The 25066-nt window shown below is 42.3% G+C and overlaps 1 protein-coding gene across 3 annotated transcripts in view; it reads right to left on the bottom strand.

The window, feature by feature from the left end:
• OPCML (opioid binding protein/cell adhesion molecule like) overlaps nt 1-25066 on the bottom strand; it is a 496230-nt gene that overhangs the window by 5922 nt on the left and 465242 nt on the right. The window contains exons 4-7 of one of the 3 annotated variants that reach the window (XM_049654127.1): nt 11950-12087; nt 11417-11537; nt 10784-10935; nt 9869-9895 (exon numbers count right to left, since the gene is read on the bottom strand). In XM_049654127.1, coding sequence (XP_049510084.1) covers nt 9869-9895; nt 10784-10935; nt 11417-11537; nt 11950-12087 — 438 coding nt within the window. The remainder of the gene's footprint in view (nt 1-9868; nt 9896-10783; nt 10936-11416; nt 11538-11949; nt 12088-25066) is intronic. The other 2 variants (XM_049654137.1, XM_049654146.1) reach the window with 2 other exon arrangements.

The following is a 25066-nucleotide window of genomic DNA, read 5'->3' as shown; positions in this document are numbered from 1 at the left end:
CAAGGTAGATGAAACTAGGGTGTATTATGCTAAGCAAAATAAGTCAGAGAAAGAAAAATATTATATGATTTCACTTCTATGTGGAGTTTAAGAAACAAAACAGATGAACATAGGGAAGGGAAGGAAAAATCATATTAAAGCAGAGAGAGACAAACCATAAGAGACTCTAAAATACAGAAAACAAACTGAGGGTTGCTGGAGAGATATTGCATTGGGGGATGGGATAAATGAGTGATGTATACTAAGGAGGGCACTTGTTGGGATGAGCACTGGGTATTATATGTAAGTGATGAATCACTGGGTTCTACTCCTGAAACCAATATTACAATGTATGTTAACTACTTGAATTTAAATAAATAAATTACGTACTCTAAAAAAAAATAAAGATGATGTATAAGATCACTGAAGTAAAGGATGAATAAATATGAGGTGAATTAAAACCAGGACAGTAACTGCTGATCCTTAAAATAGGATCTTTTATGGGGATCCTGCTTCAAATAAAGAGACCTTGTGGAATCCTAGGTTGTCAAGGATAACTGTCAAACACCAGCTGAAAGCAAATTTGGCTATGGTGAGCAAGCAAGTGACCTGGTCTCTCCTTAAAAGACCTGAAGTGGCTACAAATAATAGATTAAAGCTTCCTAGGGAAGCAAGTGTATTTAGAGGCCCAACGTCCTCTGGGCAACTGGCACATTTAAGGAATCATTTTTATGGTTAACAATGACTCAGTTCAATTAGAATGGTTAATACAAATATCAGGTTTAATTAAATATTTTTCAGGCATAAATTGGAAGTGAGAACGTCGATTTTTGCCCTTTCCCCTGATCCAGTCCTTTCTCCACCCTTTCAATACTAACTGTTGTTAAAATAAAAGCTTTAATGATAATGCAAAGCCACAAACCAAACTATGAATGACAACAATGACAACTACAAAATACCTTGGGGCTAGATATGCAGACAAAACTTCTTTAGTCTTCAGAATATAGAAAGAAGAGACAGAGCACAGAAATGAACAAGAGATAAATTCAAGAAATGGTAAATGGCATGGAGGTCAATTGACATGTGCCCTCTGGGCCAGAGGGAAGATTTTATGGCCAGATGTGAACCTCAGCAGAGAAGGATATAAAGAAATAGACAAACAAACAAATAAATAAAATAAAGTCCACTTTTGAGAGGGTGGTTAACTTTTCAATATTAAATATTAGATTTTTAAAAAGCAAATTTGGTTGAGGGCTTCACCTAGAATCAGACTACAGGCCTAGCTAGCTGCTCTGGAAGAAAGACATTGCTGCTGCATTCAAGCGGTGGATGATAACCCTCTGGAGGAGCAGGTTTTGAAAATCAAAGTACCCAAACTCAGCACAAAGCTCCCCTCAAATATATTTAAGCTTACTGATGAGATCTTGCCTTGCAAGAGATTTTGAAGCTTAAAATTGGCAATAAAGGTATTGAAAGGTGTCACTGTTATTTTTTTTCCTTTCCATGATTGCCATGAAAATATGGCATGGTTCTTCAGCAACATTACAGTGTATCTCTGTAATTCTACTAAAATAGCAGGTGGTAGGGTGATCACATTAAAAAAGAAAAGAAAGAAAAAAAACCCACAGGCAAGTTGAACTTGGTGATAGCACAATGAGATCAATGAAGTATCTGAAGTCTAAGAAGATACAGTTTTGTTCTGAAATTTGGATGGGTTTTATAAGTATGAATATGAACTAGGTGACCTTCCTAATGAGGAACCAAAAGGATAATGATGTTCTTGGTGATTAAAAGAGGAGCAAGGAAATCTAATTAGAGGATGCATGTGTTACACTTGTTGGTGAAACAGGAACCTATTTTCAGCAGTGCTGGCTGATGAAGGCACCTCATTCCCCTTCAAAGAGAACTTTTCCTCCATTGTCTTTAATTACAGTGGAAAACATGGCATTATGTTGTTTTACAAGGAAGATTAACTGGGCTTTACAGAGTGAAGACTTGTGGATAAAGAGGCCAAAAAAGGCAGCTATCTTTGTTTTGTTCTCTTTAGTATTCCCTGTTTTGTATTTACCACAAAGACAAGAGCTGAAGAAGTTAATATCAGAAGTTAATTCCAATCTGTCAGCTCATCACAAACTTGAAAGAGACAAGACTTTGGTCTAAGCTGAACCACAAGCTCTTGTGTGTGTGCTGACATCAGCACACCCTGAATACTCAGTGTTATGTTCTAAATGCTTAGGCTAATAGCCAGATGTCAATGATTCAGATAGAGGAGGGTGGGGTGTGAGGGAACAACAAGGAACCTCATCAGGAATGAAATGTGAAATGTCTGCATTTTTTTTCTAATATGTTGACATTTTGCAGGTTGGGGAAAATACAAATGATTACACTGCTGTCATCAGCCAAAAGCAATTGGTATTTCTCTCTGACTCATTCCCTCCCACCTGGATTTAAATTGTGGATTTGAAAAATAAAAATCATATACATTATTATCAACAGGAAATGGACAAATATGTACAGCTTTAGATGTCTTTGCAAGAAGAAGTCACTTGATGAACATCTTCCTAAATGGTGAATTGCAATGTTTAATAGAGTCTCTCTCAGAAAGAAGACCCAGGGTTGGGAGGGATACCTAAATTCCAAATAGGATATATGGAAGCTGGAATGCAAGGGGAGAGTGTCAGAGAAATAATAATTTGACTTCCCTGGAAGGAGAAGACCACAAGTCCTTTTGTGTATTAGGCTTTTCTTTGGCTATTTGAGTTTCACACTGTATACAGACTACCATTGGTTCCCCCCCTTGACTGGAAGTTTTGTTAATTTGACAAATGTTTACTGGGGAAAGAACATTCCAAGATACAGTGCTGCATCCTGTAAGTGCAGAAAAAAATACACACAAGATATAAGCCTAAGTGTAAGCTACTCTGAAATCCCAAGAGAAAAGTGATTCTTCAATGGGGCTCAGAAACATTTTATGAATGGGGTAACATTGAGTACAATCTTAAAGGAGAAGTGCAGTTTTATCAGAGAAGAGGGCAAGCATCCTGGAAGACATAATATATGTATAGATTAGAAAGAAACATGAGATTAAGATCAGACAGACCTGGATGCAAAATCTGGTCTTTCCACTTCCTCCTGTGGTAGAATTCCTGTCTGTGAGAATTTGGTCCAATCACCTGAATTCTCTGAGCTCTGTTCTCTTCTTCTTTGAAATGAGAATAATAACAGTACCTACCTCAAAGTGTTCTTAGCTCTTTAATACATGTCTGGCTGACACTCAATAGTTAGTAGCCTTTTCATTTAGTATATTCTATTATTCTACTGTAACTGTCTATTTACTTGTTTGTATGGAGTTGTGGACTTTGTTCCTCTTTGTAACTCAATCCAAATGGATTGATGGATGAGAAGAGATGAAGAAGCATGGTCCAAGTCTTATATATGTAATAGGATCGGCATTCTGACACAGGTGGTCTAGCATGATGGGTGCATACAAGGAAGTAGGAGAGCGTGAAGTATAAGGGTGGGTGGATCCTAGAGCAAGAACAAACCCCAAGGCCATTCTTTCCTTATAGGCAATTTTCATCAGGACATAAACAGGTGCAGTTTAAGTTTTGGAAATGTCACTTGGCCCCACAGTGGCAAAGGGCTCACCAAACACGCAGGAATTGGTAAGAGAATAGCATGACTCTTCAGGGAAGGCAAACACCCCAGTGTAAGTGAGAATGGAATGGTGAGCCCACAGTCCAGAAGAAGAGCCATGGCCCACTTGCAAGTTGGTACCAGGTGTAAGCATAAGGGAGAGGAAGAAGTCAGAACCACCAGACAGATTCTAGTGAAAGTGTGTAGGTGAGAAGACAAGGTATACAATTGAGTGAGAGGCATGTCTGGAAAGATTGAATTTGTGATTCCCATGGTGCATACAAGTACGGAGAGTGGTTTGTAGCTCAGAATTAAGGAAAGTTATAAAGATACAAATTTCGTAGTTATCAGGCTATTGTCAGAGACCATCAGTCTTCAGTGTGCAAAAGATTCCCTTGGAGTGCTTGCTTTAAAAGCACATTCTCAGGACCTTCCCTGGAGACTTTGATAAAATGAGTCTGTGGCAAGACCCATGAATCTGCATTTTTGAAGCACCCAAAGCAAGTGCAGTGAAGGCTACCATATTACTTTGTAAGTTGTCTGAAGACATAGAAGATCCCTTCTCCTCCCACTGTGATGATATGCTCCCTGGACAGACTCATGGGGCAGGTGGAGGAGGGTCCAGGAGCAGAGCAATCCAGAAAGGTAAGAAACACACTACCCAGGTGTATCACAGAAGCCAGGAGTGGGTGCTGGGGATCAACAGGAAGTCTGGAGCTGAGATTCAGCTGGGTTTAGGAGGGAGACAGAACATGGAAGACTGAGGTGTGATGGTGCTGGAAGAGGTGGAGAAGGGAACAAGGAATCTCCCTGTCAGAGGTCTGGAGGAAAAGGCCAAAGAAGATGTAGGATGGTACACAGAGGGCACACTAAAGACAATCCCCAGACTCCTCATGCCCATTCCCCAGATCTCCTCTGGAGGCACGTGGGGGCAAGGTGTGCTTCTTAGCACACCCTAATAAAGGAGTGGAGAAGGCTGGTAGAGGCAGGAGGGTGTTGGTGTGGGGTGAGCAGGGGCTCTGAGGCTCTGCCTACAGGTACCAGTGGGGTGCGCAGTGGATGGGGCAATCATCAAAGGGTGGAGGCTGAGAGTCATTGGCTGGTGCTGCCTGTAGTTGTAGAAAATCCAGTTTGAAGAGCCAACCTGATATGTATATTTATTCTGGAGGAATGGCCATTAGCAAAAGAAAATATAGATTTGTCCTCATGGCTTCCAGGGGCCACTGAGGTAAGCTGGAGTCCTGGCTGCTCTGAGGGGGGCTGAGGCATTGCCTGAGGAAAAAATCCAGAGCCCAGATGTTGCCTTAACTGGAATATTTTGCCATTTTCATTTGCAATGACAAGATTCCTATCAGTTGTCCCTATTCCTGATACTTAACTCTTAATGAAACTAATTTGTGTCACTACAATTTCACAGATAAAATGTGAGAAATCTGTTTTTCTCTCTGCAGCCCCCACCCCCATCCTTTCTGGCATTGTATGCCCTCTCTGTCCCTCTCCCCTGCCAGTTCCAGTAATCCAGGCGTTTATATGGCTCATTAAGCGCATCACACTCTCTGCAGTGCTGGATGTAATCAAGTTCAGTATCTTCCCTCTTTACTCTTTAAAGACAGGGGGATGGGGCCTCTCTGGCTCAGGACTCAGTGGAGGCAAAGTGGGTTGGCAAGTTGAGAGAAGGGAGTGGCTTCCTGGAGGGGCAGAGCTGGGGCCAGCAGGCTGAGCCTGGCCATCTCTCTGCTGCTGCAGGCCTGGCAAGACTTCAAGGTGCCAGCCCTCCAGGTGGGCCTGCAAATAGCTGCATCCGCTCAATAAAACTTACTTATATTTAGAGCAGGTTGCTTTTCCATTAAAAAAGCATTTTGACTGCTGCCATTTCCAAGGTTGTGAATGACAAGTTTTGGAGACCTGCCTTTAATACTATTTCCCCATTGTTTCTTAACTTTAGAACACTTAGCTGGAAGTCAGCTGAGAGTCCATCTTGTTCTGTTCTTACATTTCACAGACAACCAGAGAACAGAGAGCATCAGTTTGTCTGAACCAGGGTCGGGACCAGAACTCTGTTTTTCTTGTTCCTGGTCTCTCAACGTTCTGTGGTCTTTCTAGTACCTGCCATTGCCCCACACTAAGAAACTTCCAGGCAGTCTAAAATGCCACTGTGAGTTGTACTCTGTCTGCCTGACCTATCTCATCAGTGTGGCTTTTGAAGGGCAGCAGCTGGCGTGGAGGGAAGAATCACCTCATGTGGGTGCCATCCACTGATCTGTCTCTGCGCGTCGCCCACCCACCTATGTTGGCTCTCACAGTCTGCTCCATCGTGTCCTGCCTCACCCCACTCCCCAACCTACTGTCTCACAAGCTTTGTCTTATGTGTTCTTTTGAAACTGCTTTCATCCCATTTTCCCTTGTTCTTTGCATGCAGGTAGGAAATAGATAAAGGTATGTTTGTGTGAGAGGCCTGTTCTGAGTATGTGTTGTGATGGGGTCACAGTGCAGAGTCAAAAGGGTCTCCAAAAACAATCCTACATTCTTTGAGGCCAAACACCGCTGCATGCCTGAGAATGTGGAGGCGTGTGTATTTGGGAAGTATGAGTATATGGGTTGTAAATGTAAAAAATGTCTTTTACAAGAATGCAATCAAATTTTTTTTTGAATTTTTAAAATTATTTTAAGGAACCCTCATGCACTGTTGGGGGGATGCAAACGGGGTGCAATCACTGTGAAAATCAGTATGGAGGTTCCTCAAAAAACTAAAAATAGAATTACCATATGATCTGGTAATTCCACTACTGGGTATGTACCCAAAGAAAATGAAAACACTTTTTCAAAAAGATATATGCACCCTTATGTTTACTGAAGAATGGGATCAGATTTAGATGGATGAGTGGAGATGCTGGTATAGGTAACAGACCCACATAGGCTAATTGTTGATATGGGTTTCTATCTGGATAGTCGTCTACCAATGTCCATGATGAGTTGCCAAGTATGGTGAGTTGTATCAAAGCAGTAAAAAGAGTTCAGATACTAGAACAAGAGTACATAGGCTTTAATCTCAGCTCAAACATTTGTAAGATAGTATGAGTAAGTAAACTGCCTAATCTCTCAGTTTCATCCTGTGTAAAATCAGGATAAATATAGTACTTAATTCCTAGAGTCATTAAATGAGATAAAACATGTAGAACAGGGGTGCCTGGGTGGCTCAGTCAGTTAAGCATCTGACTCTTGATCTTGGTTCAGATCATGATCTCACCGTTCATGAGTTCAAGCCCCATGTCAGGCTCTGTGCTGATTGCAGGTATGGAGCCTGCTTGGGATTCTCTCTCTCCCTCTCTCTGCCCACCTCCACTCTCTCACTCTCTTGCTGTCAAAAAAAAAAAAAAAAAAAACCACAAAAAAAAAAAAAACCCTATTTAGAACACTTAGTTTAGTGGCTCTGCATGTAGTAAATCGTTGGTAACACTAATTAGACACAATTATGGGAATACTGAGGCCTAGAAGGAACACCCGTGGTCCGCAGAAAGGGTTAGTCAGCTGGACAATGTCACTCTGATCTTGTATCAAGTTATTTCCACTCAGGCATAGTGTCAGATAATTACAGGACATATTTTCTAAAATGCTTTCACTGAGGAGAAAAATAAGTTACATGGAGATTGACTTTCCCAGAGCCCTTCAGCTGGTGAGCAGCAGAGCCTGGCCTCAGAGAGGCTCTGAGACTACCGACCTATTGCATTTTTCTACATTTCATTCCTGAACAGCTGAATTCCTGCTGCTGGCATCATCAATGCAACCGTCCAATCTCTGTTTATCCATTCATTCAACAAGACTTTCCTTACCCACAAATGTGTATGGAGCTCTGTGCTAGGTTCTAAGGATCAAACCAGACATTGTCCCTACATTTATGGAGCATACAGGCTAAAAGGGAGGGAAGATTTTATTCAAACTACATAAATGAAGCAGAAGTAAAATTGCAACTAGCAAGTGAAGTCTACAGAGAAAAGGATTGTAGCCATGGCACAGCCCTGTGTCCTCATCACTGAGAACAGCACCTGACTTGTGGCAGATACTGGCAAATACTTACTGGACAAATGCTAGGGAGAGCACTGTGGTGAGAGCAACCTCCAGAAGCATTGTATGAGAAAGTGTGCAATGGAGCACTGACCTACTCAGGGAAGACTTCCTCAGGAAGGGATCCTAGGTGAGTGAGTACTAACCAGGTGAAGCAGGCTGGGAGGATCCTGGGGATTAGTACTGCTGTAGTAAAGGGCACAAGAGACTTCAGAAGAAAGGAACATACAGTCCAGTTGAGCAACAATATTGGCAGCCATACCAAGGGAAGCAGTGAGAAGATGGGCTGTGTCACAAAGTGTTGAAAAATACTTTTGTTTCATATTGTTCAGCTGTTTCATATTGTTATGCCTCCATGATGAACATTGTCTTATTGATAATTCCTAATGACAGTCAGCAGGCCTGGAAACATCATCCCAGTTTTAGCTTTGTAAACTGAGGCCTGTAGACTTTGTGTGTTGTCTAAGTCACACATCTAAACATAGCATCTGTGGGGCTTTCTGTCTATAAGATGTTATACAGTCCTCCCACCAGCTTTCTAAAGGAAGGTACTGATAGCACATCTGAGGAAAGTAAGATAAGCAAGGTTAAGTAGCTGTCAGTGGCCCGCCGAATTGGGAGATGAAGCTAGGTCTTCTCTATGGAATGCATTGTATCTCCCTACATTCATATGTTAAAGACCTAACCCCCTAATGTGTATTTGGAGATGGATCCTATAAGGAAGTAATTAAAGTTAACTGAGGTTATAATGTTAGAGCCCTAATTCAATAGCATTAGTGCCCTAGTAAGAAGGCATATGAGAGAGTCCTCTCTTTCTCCCTCACCCCCTCCATTGCCATCTCTGTCTGTATCTCTCCACACACCACACACACTCAGAAAAAAGGCCATGTGAGGACAAAGTGGTCATCTATAAGCCAGGAAGGGAGTCCTCATCACAACTAGATGATAGGTCTCCCTGGCTTATCTTGGGCTCCTGGCCTCCAGAACTGGGAGGAAATACATTTATATTGTTTACGATATTTTGTTATGGCAGCCCTGGCATGGTGATACAGTCTTAAGATACATTGCTGTTATCTGCTATGATACACCTCTTTTATTAGTGGTTGGGAGGTGCAAGAACCTAGATTATTCAGTTGTCAGTCCTAGGTTCCCTCTCTTGGCCATATTCATTACCCCTCATGACCTTTCTGAGGGGGTCATGGTAGGCTGAGGAGCAGAGCATCATACCCATCCCACCATTTCCCCTCCGTTTAATCAAGACCAAGACGTGGACATTCATAGACATTAAAGTGTGGGCAGTGCTGGTGGCCTGTAATTGTCCTAGATCCAGAGCTATAAAAAGTGACAGTTACAGAGCTGATTCCAGGACTGAAAAATTTAAATGTCACCACTTTCTTTGTGATTGAGATTGAGCATAGGGAAATAGGGCTGTAAGGCTATTGCCTCTGGAAGCACAGATGAGCACGTACTTCTGCATCGTTGTGAGTGTGTGCATGTGTTCATTGAATGCTATTTACCCAGGATCTGAAGAAGCATCCACTTCTGGGTTTCATCCAGTACCTACTCACTGGTATGTGTACCTCAGTGTTAATTAACCTCATTGGTCTTCCTTTTACTCGTCTTTAAAATGGACTTAGTAACCTACGTTGCACAGTACTGGCTAACATAATGCATAGAAACCAGTAAATATTTGGTAAATGGTAAATATTATTACTATTATTATGAATAATGACCCCCAAATATTTCTATTTTAAAATGAAGTTTATAGAATTAAATCATTTTCCCCTTTTGCCTTGATCTAAAAAAATAAAATATTCATAGTAGGGTGACTTCCCCATGGAGACAATCATTTGATAATCCATTTGGTCTCTTGGTTGCATTCCTCTTGGTGCTGCTATGTGCAGAAATAGCAGAATATTCATTTATTTTACAGGCCACCAAGTCAAAGTGTATTGATTTTGGGGGGAACCTCTTCCCCAAATATGTATAATAATGTGAGTGTTTATGTGAAAGCCATCATATTCTACATGCTTGTTACCTAAATTGTGCAAACCAAACTCCCTGAAATCTATCTACTAAGGGTAAATAAGTCAGGGAGGTCGAGCAGGCAAGCCTATCTTTAAAGTAGGCTTATATTCAAAAGCATAGGCATTCAGGCAGGCAGAGGAAGGAAGGAACATGCTGTACCCACCTGCCACTGCTGATGAGGGGCTTATTTCTAAGACACACACAGCACAATGCACACACAATGCAGAGAGAAAACAAAAGACATAGATCACACATTTCAGATGGTTGGTGGACAAAGTTTAGTTAATGTCAGTGCTGAAAGCTTGTTCAGGGTCTGAGGTACACATGGAAAGATGAATACCTTTTCATCCCACTCACCTCTAACCAAATCTCAGTGAATAAACAAATACATACACACACGAAATATCACAACAACCTGGCCCTGGCCCATGGTGTGAAATGCTACACACAGAGATGGACACAACAATGTGGGAAGGCTGGATGAGAGAGAAATGAGGGCTTCTAAGGGAGCCAGTCAGGAATCTGGAGACCTCTCCATTTATATGGGAGGACCTTCAGGGAAGGTTTTGATGCTCCAGCTTTGGACAGAGCAGCCATCGTGATGAAGACACAGACTACTGCTCTGTCCACTCAGTGAGTGAGAACATGACATGACAATCAATATGAGAATCGTGATGGCTGCAGTTGACTTAGTTCAAATCCATAAATATAACCCCCAGAATTATAGACTCTTACTATATAAGATATCTTAAAATTATATCTAACTTACCCCCTCAGACCTTTAGGTACTACAATCAAACTGTTCCCTGGTTCTATGTTCTTTATGGCAACCACCATTCAATTTGGTTCAGAATTGGGTTTACTCCTTTTGTGAGGTGCAAGCCTTGCCTTTCAGTAGACCATGAAATATCAATTACCTTGCAAACATCATTGTTCATGCTTAGGAGAATGACAGGGAGAAGCATTTCATATCTAAGGGTGGTGGGTTGAACAGTATGGATGAACATAGGCCAAGCAAATCCAGCCTTTGTCCCTCTACATGCCCCGATCCCACTGCACCCAGGCTTCCTGCACTCACCATACAGTGTGATGCTGGCATTGGTGTTCCCAAGCTTGTTTGTGGCCACACAAGTATAGTTCCCATAATCCTTTTCTGAAACATTGAAGAAAGTCAGAGTGGATATGTGGCCTTTGTTCTCAATCCTCACGCCGCCCAGGCCGGTGGCTAGCCTGCAATAAGAGAAGGTATTGCTGGTCTGGTTCTACAGATAGAGTGAAACAGCAAACAGAGAAGCAGGGGAAAGTGATAGATACCAGAGATGAATCTTATAAGGAGACTCCCCTCCTCACAGACACCTTTCCTCTAACTGACCCAGTGTCTCTAATTCAAAACATAAGTACCACAGCCTCCACAGGAGGAAAAAGGAGAGAATATTCGTGCTTCAAAGGTGAAATTTACTGGTGTCTAGTCATTGATGGGTGCCATGTCTACAACTAATCTCAGGTTCTGAAATGAGGTCAATTCATTTTCCCACTTTCCAGCTTCCTCTATTTTTTCATTCCTGGTTCTAAAAGGAGACACTGTTATAAAGGGGACTAACGCATTTTGGTTTTGCCATATCGTTCTCCTTTACTTTATCATTCTTTTTCCATGTGGGGAATGATCCATTGGCTCTGCATCAGATATGCCCTATTTCCATTTTCAGGGTACCTGGTATCTTCCTTGAACCACTGGAATTCAGCCATAGGCACTGCAGAGGCTTCACAACTCAAGATACCCTTCTGACCAACAGAGACACCAGTGTTCTTGGCTTTTGAGATATAGGGAGGGTCTGTGGAAGGAAAATGCAGAGTGACTTCATGAAACAGACGAAAGGGGAATTTAGTCACCTGTTATGCAAATGGATTTCTTGTGACACCCTACCTTCCCAGTTAAATAACCCTTTATTTTAGGAAAATAATTCTTGCTTAAAGATAATGCATTTACCCCAGCATCTTCTTAAGCCTTGAAATCAATTCAAAGTAAACAATTCTCCCCATTAGCTAAAAGTTCTGACAGGCACAGGTAGACTCCAGGGGCAAAATGGCAATGGGGACACTCATGGTGCAAAACAATCTGAGAAAGTATTTTCCTGTTGGAAACAATTTGGAACTATCAGAAAATGGCACTGTCATGACCAACTTGTTCTCTTAATACCTATATTATTTTTTCCTCTGAAACTTCCTGACAATGGGTCAACTCACAGTTTACAGTGATTTTTACTTTCCGCACATCAGGTGCGGCAACATCATTCAAGGCGCTGCATTCATACTCCCCAGACTGGTCACGTTTGATGTCAGAGATTTCCAGGTATTCATCCTCACTCACAAAGCCCTGGCCTTCTGGGAGGAAAGAAAGAGACAGAAACAATCAAGAAACTGTGAAACCAGGGACAGAACCATATTCATATCTTGAGCTTGCAAGGAAAGGAATACAAAAAGCTGTAATAATGGGGTTTGAACATCGAGTCAAAGATTATAAGACACCATGTTGACCAAATAGTATGGCATTTGAAGAAAGAAATTCTCTGCTTGAGTCTTGCGTCAATGTGTTTTTGTCCAAGTCACTTTAACTTTTTAGACCATTTGAAAAGAAGAGGCTTTCATTGTTTTTCCTATATGATTATTATGAGGATTAACTAAGAGAATACATGTGAAATGCCCAACACACTAGTAAACTTTGATATTTTAAAGAGAATTGTTATGATTAATAACATAATAAAAATGTAAGGATAACTTTAGGGTATGTTAGTGTGGGCATCTTAATTTTTTTTATTATGTAGAAATTCCCTTGGAGACAGAGCACAAAATACTAACTACTTGTAGAATAAATAATCAAAATAAATTAATATTTTAATATAGACAGATGTAAAGCACTAGATTTGTTTTCAAATTGTACTAGAGAAGAAAAATTGGAGAAAGAGTGAATACAGAAGTACTCTGTGACTGTTTTGCAGGATGTGCTCAATAAATGTTTGCCAACATAAAATAACAGTGGTGGCCTCAAATGATGGATCCAGAGTTACTGGAACAGCCTTATGGATTTAATACCTGACTTTGTGGGACATTCTGGAGGCTTTATTCCTAGGCACTTGTGAGGATTGGAATTCATGATACAAAATATTGTGGGTTTGTAAAAGGTATATTGTTTGCAGCCATTACATGTCTTACAAAAATCTGGTCCCTCTGTCTTGTCCCTTATCCCCATCCCTGTGGTTCAGCACAAATAGAACAGACTCTCTGCCTTGAAATTCAAATGTTTTCAGTTCTGTCAAAGCACTAGGCTCCCATGAAAACCCAGCCAACACAAAGGCCAGGGAGGAAGTACAGCCATTTGCATTTCTTTTCTGCCTGTTGCCTGATTCCTTTTTGTGCTCCAGACATTAGAGTGAAAACAGTTTTAGGAAGATAACAACTCATTATAATTTTCCTCAAACACACATATAAACATATTCCTATCCAATGGATGCTCCATCAACTAAGTTTAGGTCCACTATGGATGTGAAACAGCAGGAAGTTGAGGGGTAGGGTGATGGGCAGTGGGTAGAGAGACAGGTGCTTTAACAACCTGATTTTGATTCAAGTCTAAGCCTTGGGGAGTTTTCCCCCACCCTGCCCATTTCCCCAGACCACTTGCTTTTCACCTCATGTGACCTTCATTGCCTCCTCTTCCCACCCTAAGTCCCAAACACCCAAGCTCTTCCATTAGTTACCAAGTATATCCCAAGAAGGTGTGGGGTCCCTGGCAAAATATTTTTCAAGGGGACCCTCTATATATAAACAATTGCAGTCACCAATTCTGGTAGCCCAATATCATGTAATTACATGAAAGAAATGTTGGCCTTCCAGCAGGAGCAATCCTTTGTCACCCTCCTAGAACCAGAAACTGTTGATTGGGTCCCAGTACAAGCCCACAGGCATGAGTGTGGGAATCTTGGGGTATCTAGTTGAACCCACATGAAGAATGGCTGAGGGTAGGGGTGCCTGGGTGGCGCAGTCGGTTAAGCGTCCGACTTCAGCCAGGTCACAATCTCGTGGTCTGTGAGTTCGAGCCCCGCGTCAGGCTCTGGGCTGATGGCTCAGAGCCTGGAGCCTGTTTCCGATTCTGTGTCTCCCTCTCTCTCTGACCCTCCCCCGTTCATGCTCTGTCTCTCTCTGTCCCAAAAATAAAATAAAAAAATAAAAATAAAATTAAAAAAAAAAAGAATGGCTGAGGGTAGAGGTTGGAAACACACCCTGAAGGGGAGAAATAGGGTCGTAGGGCCCTATTTACCAGGATCCCAAGGTAGTGGTGCTGGTCACAAGCCCTGTACCACAGCAGACATTTGGTCATTCATGCTAATTCATATACTAATTCCTCAAGATTTATTGGAGGGATGTAAACATCTTCCCATCTTTTTCCCCCCTTATTTCTCTTAGGGTTAACAGAATCTCACAGTTGAAGAAGATTCTGAGACCACCTATTTCAGGAAGTCTATAAAGACAAAAATTGCTTCACTTATTGAAATTATGTTGGTGGACCAATCTAAGTATTTTAAAGGATCAAACAACGATATCACACCAAAACAACTTCCCAAATGCACTGTACCTTTTCTGCAGTGAATAAATATGGCAGAATTGAAAGTCTGCCTTCATACTACTAACAGGCCATTATTTTTTCAAAATGTGCTTCGGTGCATTTACCACAAGTAATTAAACTCCACTTCATTTGACCAAAGGAGCCACCTGCAGTAGGGCCTGGCAGGAGACTCAGGCAGGGTTACTGACCTGCTAACCTTGGAGAGAATGAGATAGATCTATATCATGCTACACAGTATACACCAGACAGCTGTCTTAAAGTCCCTGATAAGGCAAGTTTATGGATGCCAGTCAACTTAGAAGTGTTGGTTTGTGCAAAGGGAAAGGATAGCCTCAAAGAAGGTGGAGGTCAATGTGCTGGGGCCCTGAGTAATTCTCTGCATTTCTATGAGTAGGGCAGATTCTGGATTCTTCATGAAGCAATTACAGGGCAACACAACCACCCTTTGGAATGCAGGGATGTATTTTCACTATCTGTAATGGTATTTTTATGGAACAATTATATGACAGCAAAAAAAGGAAGAAGGAAGAGAGTGTTTTGTGCAAAATAGGGATCGTTATGATAATACTACCTCATTAAGTGATAAAATGAATTTTGTCAAGTTTGTACCATAAAGTAAGTGCTTCTCAGATTTCAATTTGCATATAAATTCCTCTGGGATCTAAAAAATATAGAAATTCTGATTCAATAGGTCTAGATCAGGGCCTGGGACTCTGCATTTCTAACAGATGCCTGAGTATCTCCATGCTGCAGGTCTGGGACCCACACAGTGAGCAGTGAAGCTATAAGGCACCACCACGTGCTGTTCTCAGCTCTCTCTTGTCACACATTTCTAACTGTCTGGGTCTGTGAAGTGGCCATTTGGTCAACAGAGCTTACTGAATGCCCCTCAGAAAGGGGATTCTTGTGGAGTCTGCATCTCAAAAGACACCCTCTTGGGGGTATAGCGCTCAGTAAGGTGCACTGAAGCCGGGCATCTGGACCCCTGAAGCGAACTGTTCACTGAGTGTTTATGATCTTACTACAAAGTGTTCATTCTCTTGAACGGATTTCTTTGCTAAGAAATGGAAAGAGGATGTTGAAATCCCTCCCCATCTCAAGCCCACTGAAGGTGATTGAGATGTTATTTTTGTTACTGCTTTGAATACTAGGTGAACAAATCTAGGTTGCTAAATGCCTAGAGACCTAGGAAACTGCAGGGTTTAATGCTTTCCCTGCCCTCTCCAGTTCTGGTTGCAATGGAAAATCCTGATTCCATGCTGCAGAGAAAAGGGCAGAAGGCAACACATGTTTTAATCCTCTTTGCTGGCTGCCAAGAAGACAAACTGCTGATGTGGAAGCAGAGGAAGGGAACTGGGCAGGGAGAAACACCTGAAGGAGGAACAAGAGAGGAAGGAGGAGGAGAAGGAGGAAGGAAAGAAAGGTAGAGGGGGTGCAAGCAAGATGACCCAGGTGCCACAGGAAAGATTCTGAAGACACTTTCAAAAGGGATTAAAGAAAAAAACAAAAGGACTAAAGCCTAAAGGGCTACGATATTTTCTCTGACAAAATGCATGAAAATGAGAGTTCCAAATCTGCTTCACAGTTTTGCTTTATGGTGAGATGTCTCTTAATAAGCCAATAACCCAAAAGCATTATCAACCTGCTCTATGCATTCAGGCATCCCAATATAACATGATTGGGAGGAAAAGTAAGTGAATTCTAAGCCATTGGCAGAAATATATTTTTTTAAATGGATTATTTCTGGGATGCCTGGGTGGCTCAGTTTGTTAAGCATCCGACTTCCGCTCAGGTCATGATCTCGTGGTTCATGGGTTCAAACATCGGGCTGTGTGCTGAAAGCTCAGAGCCTGGAGCCTGCTTCGGATTCTGTGCTTCCTCTCTCTCTACCCCTCCCCTACTCATGGTCTGTCTCTCTTTCTCTCTGAAAAATAAATATTTAAAAAAAATTTTTTAAAATGGGCTATTTCTTTCCTTAGATGAGTACTTTTAAGAAAGTCAATACACTATATTAGTGAGATTAAGATCTTCAAGAATACAAATGGGGCCATTTATCATGGGATGTGGGAGGTCCCTGGACTAGGGCCCCTTAGATGCAAGGCATGTGCCTGGGGACAGAGTAAGCAAGCCCCGTGGTTCTGTGGGCACAAGGGGGCTTCTTCTACAAAGACACATATTCTGACTTAACACAGTCACAGAAGGCAAAGAACAAACAGTGTCCACGCATAGGGTCTGGCATCTTAGAAACGGAGGGGCAGACCAAGAAACTGCTTCAGGGAAGGATCCTTGGCATGATCTGCTTTCCCTGATATTACCTGCAGTTATCTTACTCACATGTACCTTGAGAAAAGGGCTGGGTTAGACACTGTATGTGGGGTGGAGATGATGTAGAAGACAAGGTCCTTGACCCTGGGCAGTCTATAATCTCATGTCCCCACAACTGGAGCACTGTATATTTTTCTGTCCCTCAGCTCAGTTTTCAGTGTTCTTAATCATTTTTAGATCCCTCTCGTAAGGTGCAGTGGGTCAGAAAGATTTATTAGAGCTGGAAGAAACTTAAACATCATCCTCATCTCTGAGGAGACCAAATGGGAAATCCAGAGTAAAATCTGGAAGGATTCTGACCTTGTTCCTCTTCTTTCTTTTTCCCTTCACATCCTGTCCTCCCATGCCAGCTGTATCTCAGTCACCATTCTTATGCCTAATCGTTCCTTCTTTTCCTCACACAACTCCTTAGAATTTCAGTTGGAAACACCATGGAGGATCAAAGATTTTAGCCTTCCAGTTTTTGGATTATTGTCTCTGACAGAATATCTTTCCCCATTCTGTGCAAACATCCCCAGGGATGATTTCAGAGGGAAGTCTATTCCGTTGCCATACTATTCACACCATCCAAAACAAGCATCCTCATATTGAGGCAAACTCTGACTGGCTTCTCCCTTTGAAATAATTAAAAAGTCCCCTTCTGGGTGCCCCAACCCCAGTGTCCCTCCTCATATGCCGCTGAAAGCTGACGCTCTATCCAGGGAAACTGCTTTGTGAGGTTAAATGTCAGCACCTGTCACAGCTTTTGCCAAGAGATCTGTCAGGAGATGGCTCACAGTGGCACATGCCTAGGGGCGGGTGTCTTAGAGGAAATTAATATGAGGAGATGAGAAGGGGGAGGAGGGCTAAGAATTTAAGGAGGTATTGACAGAGAGAAAATGGCATCATGAAGAGAACAGCCAGAGGAGGGAAAGAGGAGTCAGATGGCTGAGAAAGGAAGAGAAGAAAGAGAAAGAGGAAGAGAAGGAAGCCATTGGGAGTGGAAATTGTGTAGACACCCCAGGGTCCATGATAGGATTTCTCGAAAAGCAAGAACAGACATTTCCCTGTTCCCTCAGCCAGAAGGGCTATTATAGATGCTCCTTATTAATACTAAACTTGAAAAGTTGGAATCCAAAGTCCAGGTGCTTGTGTGAATGCTTCTGACCTATTTAGGCCTCACCTAGGCTTTTTGATCTATATTAGACAATAGCTTCTTGTCCATTCACCAAAACTAAGTATCCATTCAAGTTAGCAAGGAACTGAGATTTTGCTTCTATAAGGAGTGCTTAGTAAATCAAACAAGGTGTGGGTTGGCTGGCTTGTTGTATATTTTCTGGAACTCCTATCCTAGAGGTCTGGAGCAAGATAAGGTCAAGGAAAAGAACTGTCTGGAGTAGTTCCCTCCCAGTGGCTTCTGTGCCCTTGAGGTATGTAGGGCAAGGTAGATGTCAGAAGTGCATGTGATGATATGTGCCACAATCTTGTCACTCATCCATCTCTCTCTCCAGGATTCTGGCCAGTAGAACATAATCACATAAAGTGAGCCACAAGCAGATCAAAATACCAGCTTTACTGCTGTCAGGTTGGCCTACAATCTGGGCTTGGCATCCAAGACTGACAGAGGTTCTTGCCTTTCTCCCTATGAACTAAAGGTGTCTGGACTACTGCAGTAGGAGTACTTGCCTTTGGTATTCAGCTACAGGCCCAATGCTGGACCTGGGAATAAGGGCTGTATTGGAATAGAGAATCAAGTGTAAGGAGAACCCTTTGACCCAAGCAGAGGTAGATTAAGAAGGTGATGGAGAATCAGATGTGCTGCCTCACTTCTAGATAATGGACTTATCCCTGCTTGACAAGGTCCAAGGGCTGCTGAGCAAATAACTTTAACAGTGACATTAGTCACCCATCATCCGTGGAGACAAAGAGTGACCAGTTTAGAAGAGGGATTTATTCCTCCTAGGGAGTACAGGGGAACTGTCTTCTGGAAACCTATAAGCTGGAGAGTAGGTTTCTTCACCCTCCCTAGGGATTTCCTGGCCTCATTCTCAAATCACATACCTCTCAACACAAGAGCCTCCTCTTGAATGACAGAAGCATTAGAAACAAGCTTGAGTGGGAACTGGAGTAAAATCTCAGCACTTGGTACAATTTGGCTCATGTGACCTCAGTCTTGTATTGCCTGCACTTGCTTCTGATAAGGTAGGTGTTCCATTTCTAAATTGTGAACACACTGAGATGAGATTACACCTTCCACTCCCTTGAGCTGTATATGCATCTCATGTAGGATGAACACACAGTATCTATTCATTCTACATCCAATTGCCAAAGGTTTGGAAACTGAACCCTCACCAAATTATCTCTCTCCACTTAATCTCTCTCTTGCCAGGCCTGCTCCACATCTCTGTGTTCCCTGACACTCTGACTCTCTTTAGAATGCTGCTGACAATAAGCAACTCTGAGCTACCCCTCCTTAATTAAACCAGGGAGTATGGACAGCAGTATATTCCATCCTCACTTGCTCCCAACTCCCAGATACATCCCTTTGTTGCATTGGAGTTAATGAAAAGTATGATAAACCCATGGTTTCATTTTCCCTTAATTAATACAATAAATTGAATTGTGCTAAAGTCATTTTGTTCTGGAGACTGAGCCTCTGGGTCAATGTCTCACTTGCTGGTGGTGACAGAAGCTCTTTGTCTTGGGCTCAGACAACCTTTCTCAGACTGTGGCCACCAGGACCTTGCCTGAGGGAAGGGTGGTGTGCTCCTCTCCAAGACTGCCTTGCTGGCTGCCTTCCCTGAGGCTGACAGGAAGTTGGCTAATGACAAGATCAATGTGTGACTGGGAAAGTCAGCTGAGCTTCTAGTGGGGGAAAGAGTACATTAATAATGCTCTGGGGAACTGGGGGCTCAAAGGAATTTCCTGGCAGTGGTGAGTTTCCTAAATTTTTTCCCTTTTTGTGATGGAACACCTGGGATGACACAAGAAGAGAAGGGCTCAAATGACTCATCTGGTAGGACTATCCAGAAAGATAAATTCTGGTACATGGGCACTTTATCAGGAGGAGGAAAGCCAAATACAGGGGATATGAAGAGTTTTGTCTGGTATGTGGGGACAGGAGAATACAGTGTCAAGAAACCTTTTTGCAGTGAGGTCTAGGAGGGAGGGCCTAGAGGTCTTGTCCCAGGTGGCACATAGCATCAACCAAGGAGCACTATGAAAACATACTTTTGTGCCCATGCTTACAGATTGGCTGAACTGTGCCATCACTGGCATCCTCTAAACACTGTCCAGGGGACCCTGACACACAACAAGGGACTACATCCCTAGTTGGTAGACTGGGAGGCTCCTGTGGCCTTTATCTACCAAGAGCCAGTTCTACTTATACACTCCCAGGCTTCTTCTGCTGAGAATGCACTCAAGACCTAGCAGTCCATAAGGCTCTGCATACTCAGAGTGTGTTCAGGCATTCTGTTGACTGTCCATGGGCCTCCATGAGAGACATACAGTTGGAATGCCAGCAAGCGAGTCTGGCAAATGGGACCTTGCCACACTGCAAGGTACTGGCAGCCAGGGCTGGGCCTGACAGTGTCGAATGCCCTTCATCAGCCCAAAATGGATGGGAATGCCCAGATCTACTAACACAAAGCATCAAGGCAAGAGTTGCTCCTGTCGAAAGTACAGTGAAAACATGTGGTTAGTTTGGTTTTACTTGTGTCTCTTTTCTGAGATTGGTTCATTAGCCACAAGGAGAACCAGGACATGAGAGTTTTATAATCTAGATGATACTGTTGACCCAGAGGGAGTAGTCTTGAGTGAATGATATGGAAAAAGTCAGGATACTGGCAAAGATGTGGCCCATAGCCTTGCAATGGAAGTCCAGAGTGCATGACAGACAAAGAAGAGAGGAGTTGAACACACACACACACACACACACACACACACAGGCACACACACACACACACACACACACACACAGTGAGAGAGGAAGACAGAGAACATGAGGATACAGAATGCAAAACTCCGGGATTTCCCATAGAGGCAGACAATTGACTGAGGGCAGAAGCTTAAATCCATTTGGAGAACAAAGCAGACTATTTAATTAAAGAAGTAGCTAACATTTATATTCTACAAAGTATTCAAATGTAGACAGATATAAACAGTTCAAACCAAAAAGACATAGAGGTTGAAGAAAACAAAATCATTGCTTTTAGAAAGCACAGCCAAAAGAGCTAAGTTATTGACAAAACATTAAGGGCATTTGAAAAGTTTTTCTTTATTACAGGGTTTCTTCTTTCATTACCATTATTTGCACTCTGAACCAACAAGGCTATTTCATTACTAACAACTAAAAGGAGAATAAACTCTGTACTTTAGTTGAAATAAACTACTGCATTAAAAAATAATCAATAATTTAAAAAAACGAATCAAAGCACTGAATAGGTACTACTTGTTTCATTTGTGTATGTCTTATAGACGTCTTAAGAAAGTTTGATTTGATCTTGCCTGCATTAGCCTAAGCAGGAATGACGAGTTACCCAGCTCCAGTTTCAATATATATATTATTTATTTGGTTAGTTTATTTATTTATTTTGAGAGAGAGAGAGAGAGAGAGAGCCATCAGTGTGCAGCTTGATAGGCTCGATCCCATGAACAATGCGATAATGACCTGAGCTGAAATCAAGAGTCAGATGTTTAACTGACTGAGCCACCCTGGTACCCCAGAAAACAATATGTTGGAAGTGCCCCAGAAAACAATATGTTGGAGGTATGGAAATGTCCCATGCCACTGTGTGGTCAGTGAGTATCCAACACCAGAATTACCTAAGGGTGTTTTGAAAAAATGTGCTTCTTGAGCCCACCGCAAATCTAGAGGGTCAAGATCCATTGGGGTTCAGCTTGTGCCCAAACTCTTCAAATTATTTCTAATAACAGAGCACATCGGCTGAATGCTGTGCTCCTTATGTGGTTTGGGGGGAATTAAATCTTTCCTTCCAATACCAACTGCACATGGTTTGTTTTCCCTGGGGATTAATGTTTTTTGTATAGCAACACCAAGGACGTCTTTGTTATTTTTATAAGTAGGGTGACCTTATAGTTAAGTTTGTCTGGAACAAGTTGTCAGTTGACACCTGTTTTCCAAGCCTAATTATTAATGGTCACCTTCTGCTCTCAAAAGTATCCTGTTCTGGATGATAATCCATGTGGCCACTGTACTCCCAGGACATGGAAAGTCCTGCCATCAGGATCGGCCTGGGCTGCTGATTGCACCTTACTCTGCCTGTGGGGCTGTCCCAACACCCACACTTTTAAAGTCAATAAGAAGTGGTTTGGTCCCCAAGGAAATTGTGCATTCTCAGATGTAAGATTCTGCTAGATGAAGGTCAATAATGACTTCAAGTGCTCTGTTCCTTGGAGCTTGAGACCCATGAGCTAACTACAGTTTTCCATGAGATTATAGACTAGAGCAGCTGCTTGGACACTAAATCAACTGCAACAAGGGGATCAGCACTGCAGCTCAAAGGATGGAAACCCATTTGGGGTTTAACAAATCCTGGCTCAAATTCCTGGCATGTCATCTACCATACCTGCACCTTCTAAAATGGTTAGGATGGCCCAGAGAACTCATGGACACAGTGCCAGAGCCTTTTCAGGTTATTGGGGAGATGCTCTTTTGAGGAAGAATGTAGCCCAGTTTCTACACTTGAAGCCTTGATGCAGCCTGACTCTTCTCACTTTCTCTCCTCCTTCCTCTTCTCTTATTCTCTCCCTTTTATGTTCTCCCAGTATTAGTTCCCAACAGCACAGCCACATGACAATGATGTTAATTATCAATGTTCATTAATATTTTTGAAATCCTTATATTAGCTTCCAGGCAAAACACCCACTAAGCCAAGCAGCACACTTGGCATGCTGGCCGCATCTGAGACATTCTGCACACTTCACAGAATTGGAGGGCCTGAGCTCTGAATCATCACAGGAGATAGCTTTGTTCACACACTCAGAGCAGCAGCTGAAAAGGAAGAATTAGGAACTGTGCACTCAATGGGCAATGTCTCTGCCTTTGGGGCCCAGAGCCCTTATTGTGAGGTTGGATCCCTTTGGAAACTTTCTTGTCAAGGACTCTCTACATCTGCACCTTGTGCTATTCTAGGCAAGTCTGTCTGCCTCTTATCATCCAACTTGGACTCTTATTAACCTGACCTCTCACAAAAGACATCTATCTTCTTGGCTTCCCTTCTTAGCCTAGTCCCCATAGAAGTCACCATACACACAGTCTTCTATGACTCTGCCAAGAACATGAATAAGTGGAGAAAACTACTGAATTAGAGATCAGAAGACCTGTATCTAACCCCAGCATTGCCACTAATGTGCTATGTGACTTTGAGTAAGTGTTTTAGCACCCCAAGCCTTAACTATTTATCTCCTATCAAATAAAAACCTGCTCTAGATGATTTCTAAGGTCATTTATAGTCTTTCATAACTTAGCAATAGAGTCTATGACCAGGAATCCTGCATAATTCTTTGAGTTCTAGAAATCTTATGACCATGGTGTTGATAGGCAAAGTTCCAACCCAGAAACTCAGGGTCACTGACCTATATGGAAACATAAGAAGTTTCCTGCAGTCAGGCATGCACACTGCAGAATTGACCTATGCCACCCTAGCTTTATCTGGGGTCTTGACAATGCAGGCACAATAATAAAGACACCATGCAATTTCAAGGTGGCTCTCATCTGTCACTGTGCTGTTGCTGCTCGGTGATGAGGAAGAAAGAGGTTTTGACAATTATGAAAGACTGTGTGTGCCTGAGGGTAATGTCTTCTATTAATGGGGGAAATTAATTCTTTTCATTCCCTTCTAAGAATCCTATTCATGCAGATTTTGACAAGTAGCTGTTCTTGTTTCCCTCCTCTCGATGGGTAGGTTGGAGTAATGTCTTACAGGTATAACTAATCATCCACTTATATGATTTGAGACCCATTTTCGTGGATCTGAGGGTACACTACAAATGCAGGAAAATGACGCTTCTCTCTGCTTTCTGTCCTCCCCTACCTTTGCTAAAAATATCCCTTCTTAGTTATGTGGCTCATCTTGCTATCCCTTCCCAACCAGAAAACAGACACTGAGAAACAAGGAAAAGGGCATTGGCAGTAGGAAAGGCCTAACAGTACTACAACTTAAATTTCCTTTGCACCTCCACTGTCAGAATTGATCTATGGCTACACCAGAATACAACCAAGATCTGAGGGGCCATGTGATGGTTAATTTTATGTATCAACTTGACTGAGCAAAGGATGTCCAGATAGCTGGTAAATATGATTTTAGGGTGTGTCTGTGAGGTGTTTCCAGAAGAGATTAGCATTTGATTCAGTAGATTGAGTAAAACAGATTGCCCTCATTAATGTGGTAAGCATTATCCAGTCCATTGAGAACCTGAATAAAACAGAAAGATGGAAGAAGGGGAAATTCTCTCTCTTTTCCTGTGCTAGGATGTCTGTCTTCTCCTGCCCTTGGACATCAGAGCTCCTGGTTCTCAGGTCTTCAGATTCTGGCACTTACACCAGTGGCTCCTTTGGTCTCAGGACTGGGAGTTACACCATCTTCTCACCTTGTTCTCAGACCTTCAGACCAGACTGAATTATACCAGAAGGTTTCCTGAATATGCAGCTTACAGATGGCAGATTATGGGATTTCTTATCTCCATAACCACACGAGCTGATTCCTGTAACAAATCTTATCTGTCTCTCTCTCTACCCTATTGATTCTGTTTCTCTGGAGAACCCAGGCCTATTGGAACCCTATGAGGTCAAGGTTCTGGTCTTCACTCCGCTACTAATTAGCCAGGAGTTCTGTGGACAATCCACTTCACTTCATGAAAATTCAGTTTCCTTATCTACAAAATGAGGGCACTGGGCCATTTATTTCTTAGCCCCTTAACCACAGTTCTTCTCTCAACTTAATTCATGGCAGTCCTTCTGGCCCAGTACATAGGGATGCTGGGCTCTTATCATCAGTCTCTGGATAGCAACCAGCATTTGATCAAGTCCTGAAGCCCCTGGGTAGGGAAGTCTGGAGTGTGAATCCTACTTCTACCCTTGAAACCTGGGGCTGTCTCTGGTTCTGGGAAATGCCACAGCTCAGCACACTGGGTGGGATGTGAAGGCTCAAGCAAGGCTTGCCAGCCTCTAAAATTACTCTCACCATGCCCCTGTTGTGCCACCCTTCCTGCCTGCCTTTGCTGGGTTTCCCTGTACTTAGTGGCCACATAAGCCCAGCAGGCCTCTGTCAAAATTAACACATCTTACCCAGAGAGGGAGAAGAGTACTGACATATATATGTGTGTATATATATTTTTATTTTTAGATATATAATATATATATATATTTTATATATATTATATATATATATAATATATATAAAATATATATATATA

This window comes from Panthera uncia, chromosome D1 (assembly GCF_023721935.1).
Source record: "Panthera uncia isolate 11264 chromosome D1, Puncia_PCG_1.0, whole genome shotgun sequence".
NCBI classification, from domain to species: Eukaryota; Metazoa; Chordata; class Mammalia; order Carnivora; family Felidae; genus Panthera; species Panthera uncia.
This window is presented reverse-complemented; position numbering and strand designations above follow the sequence as displayed.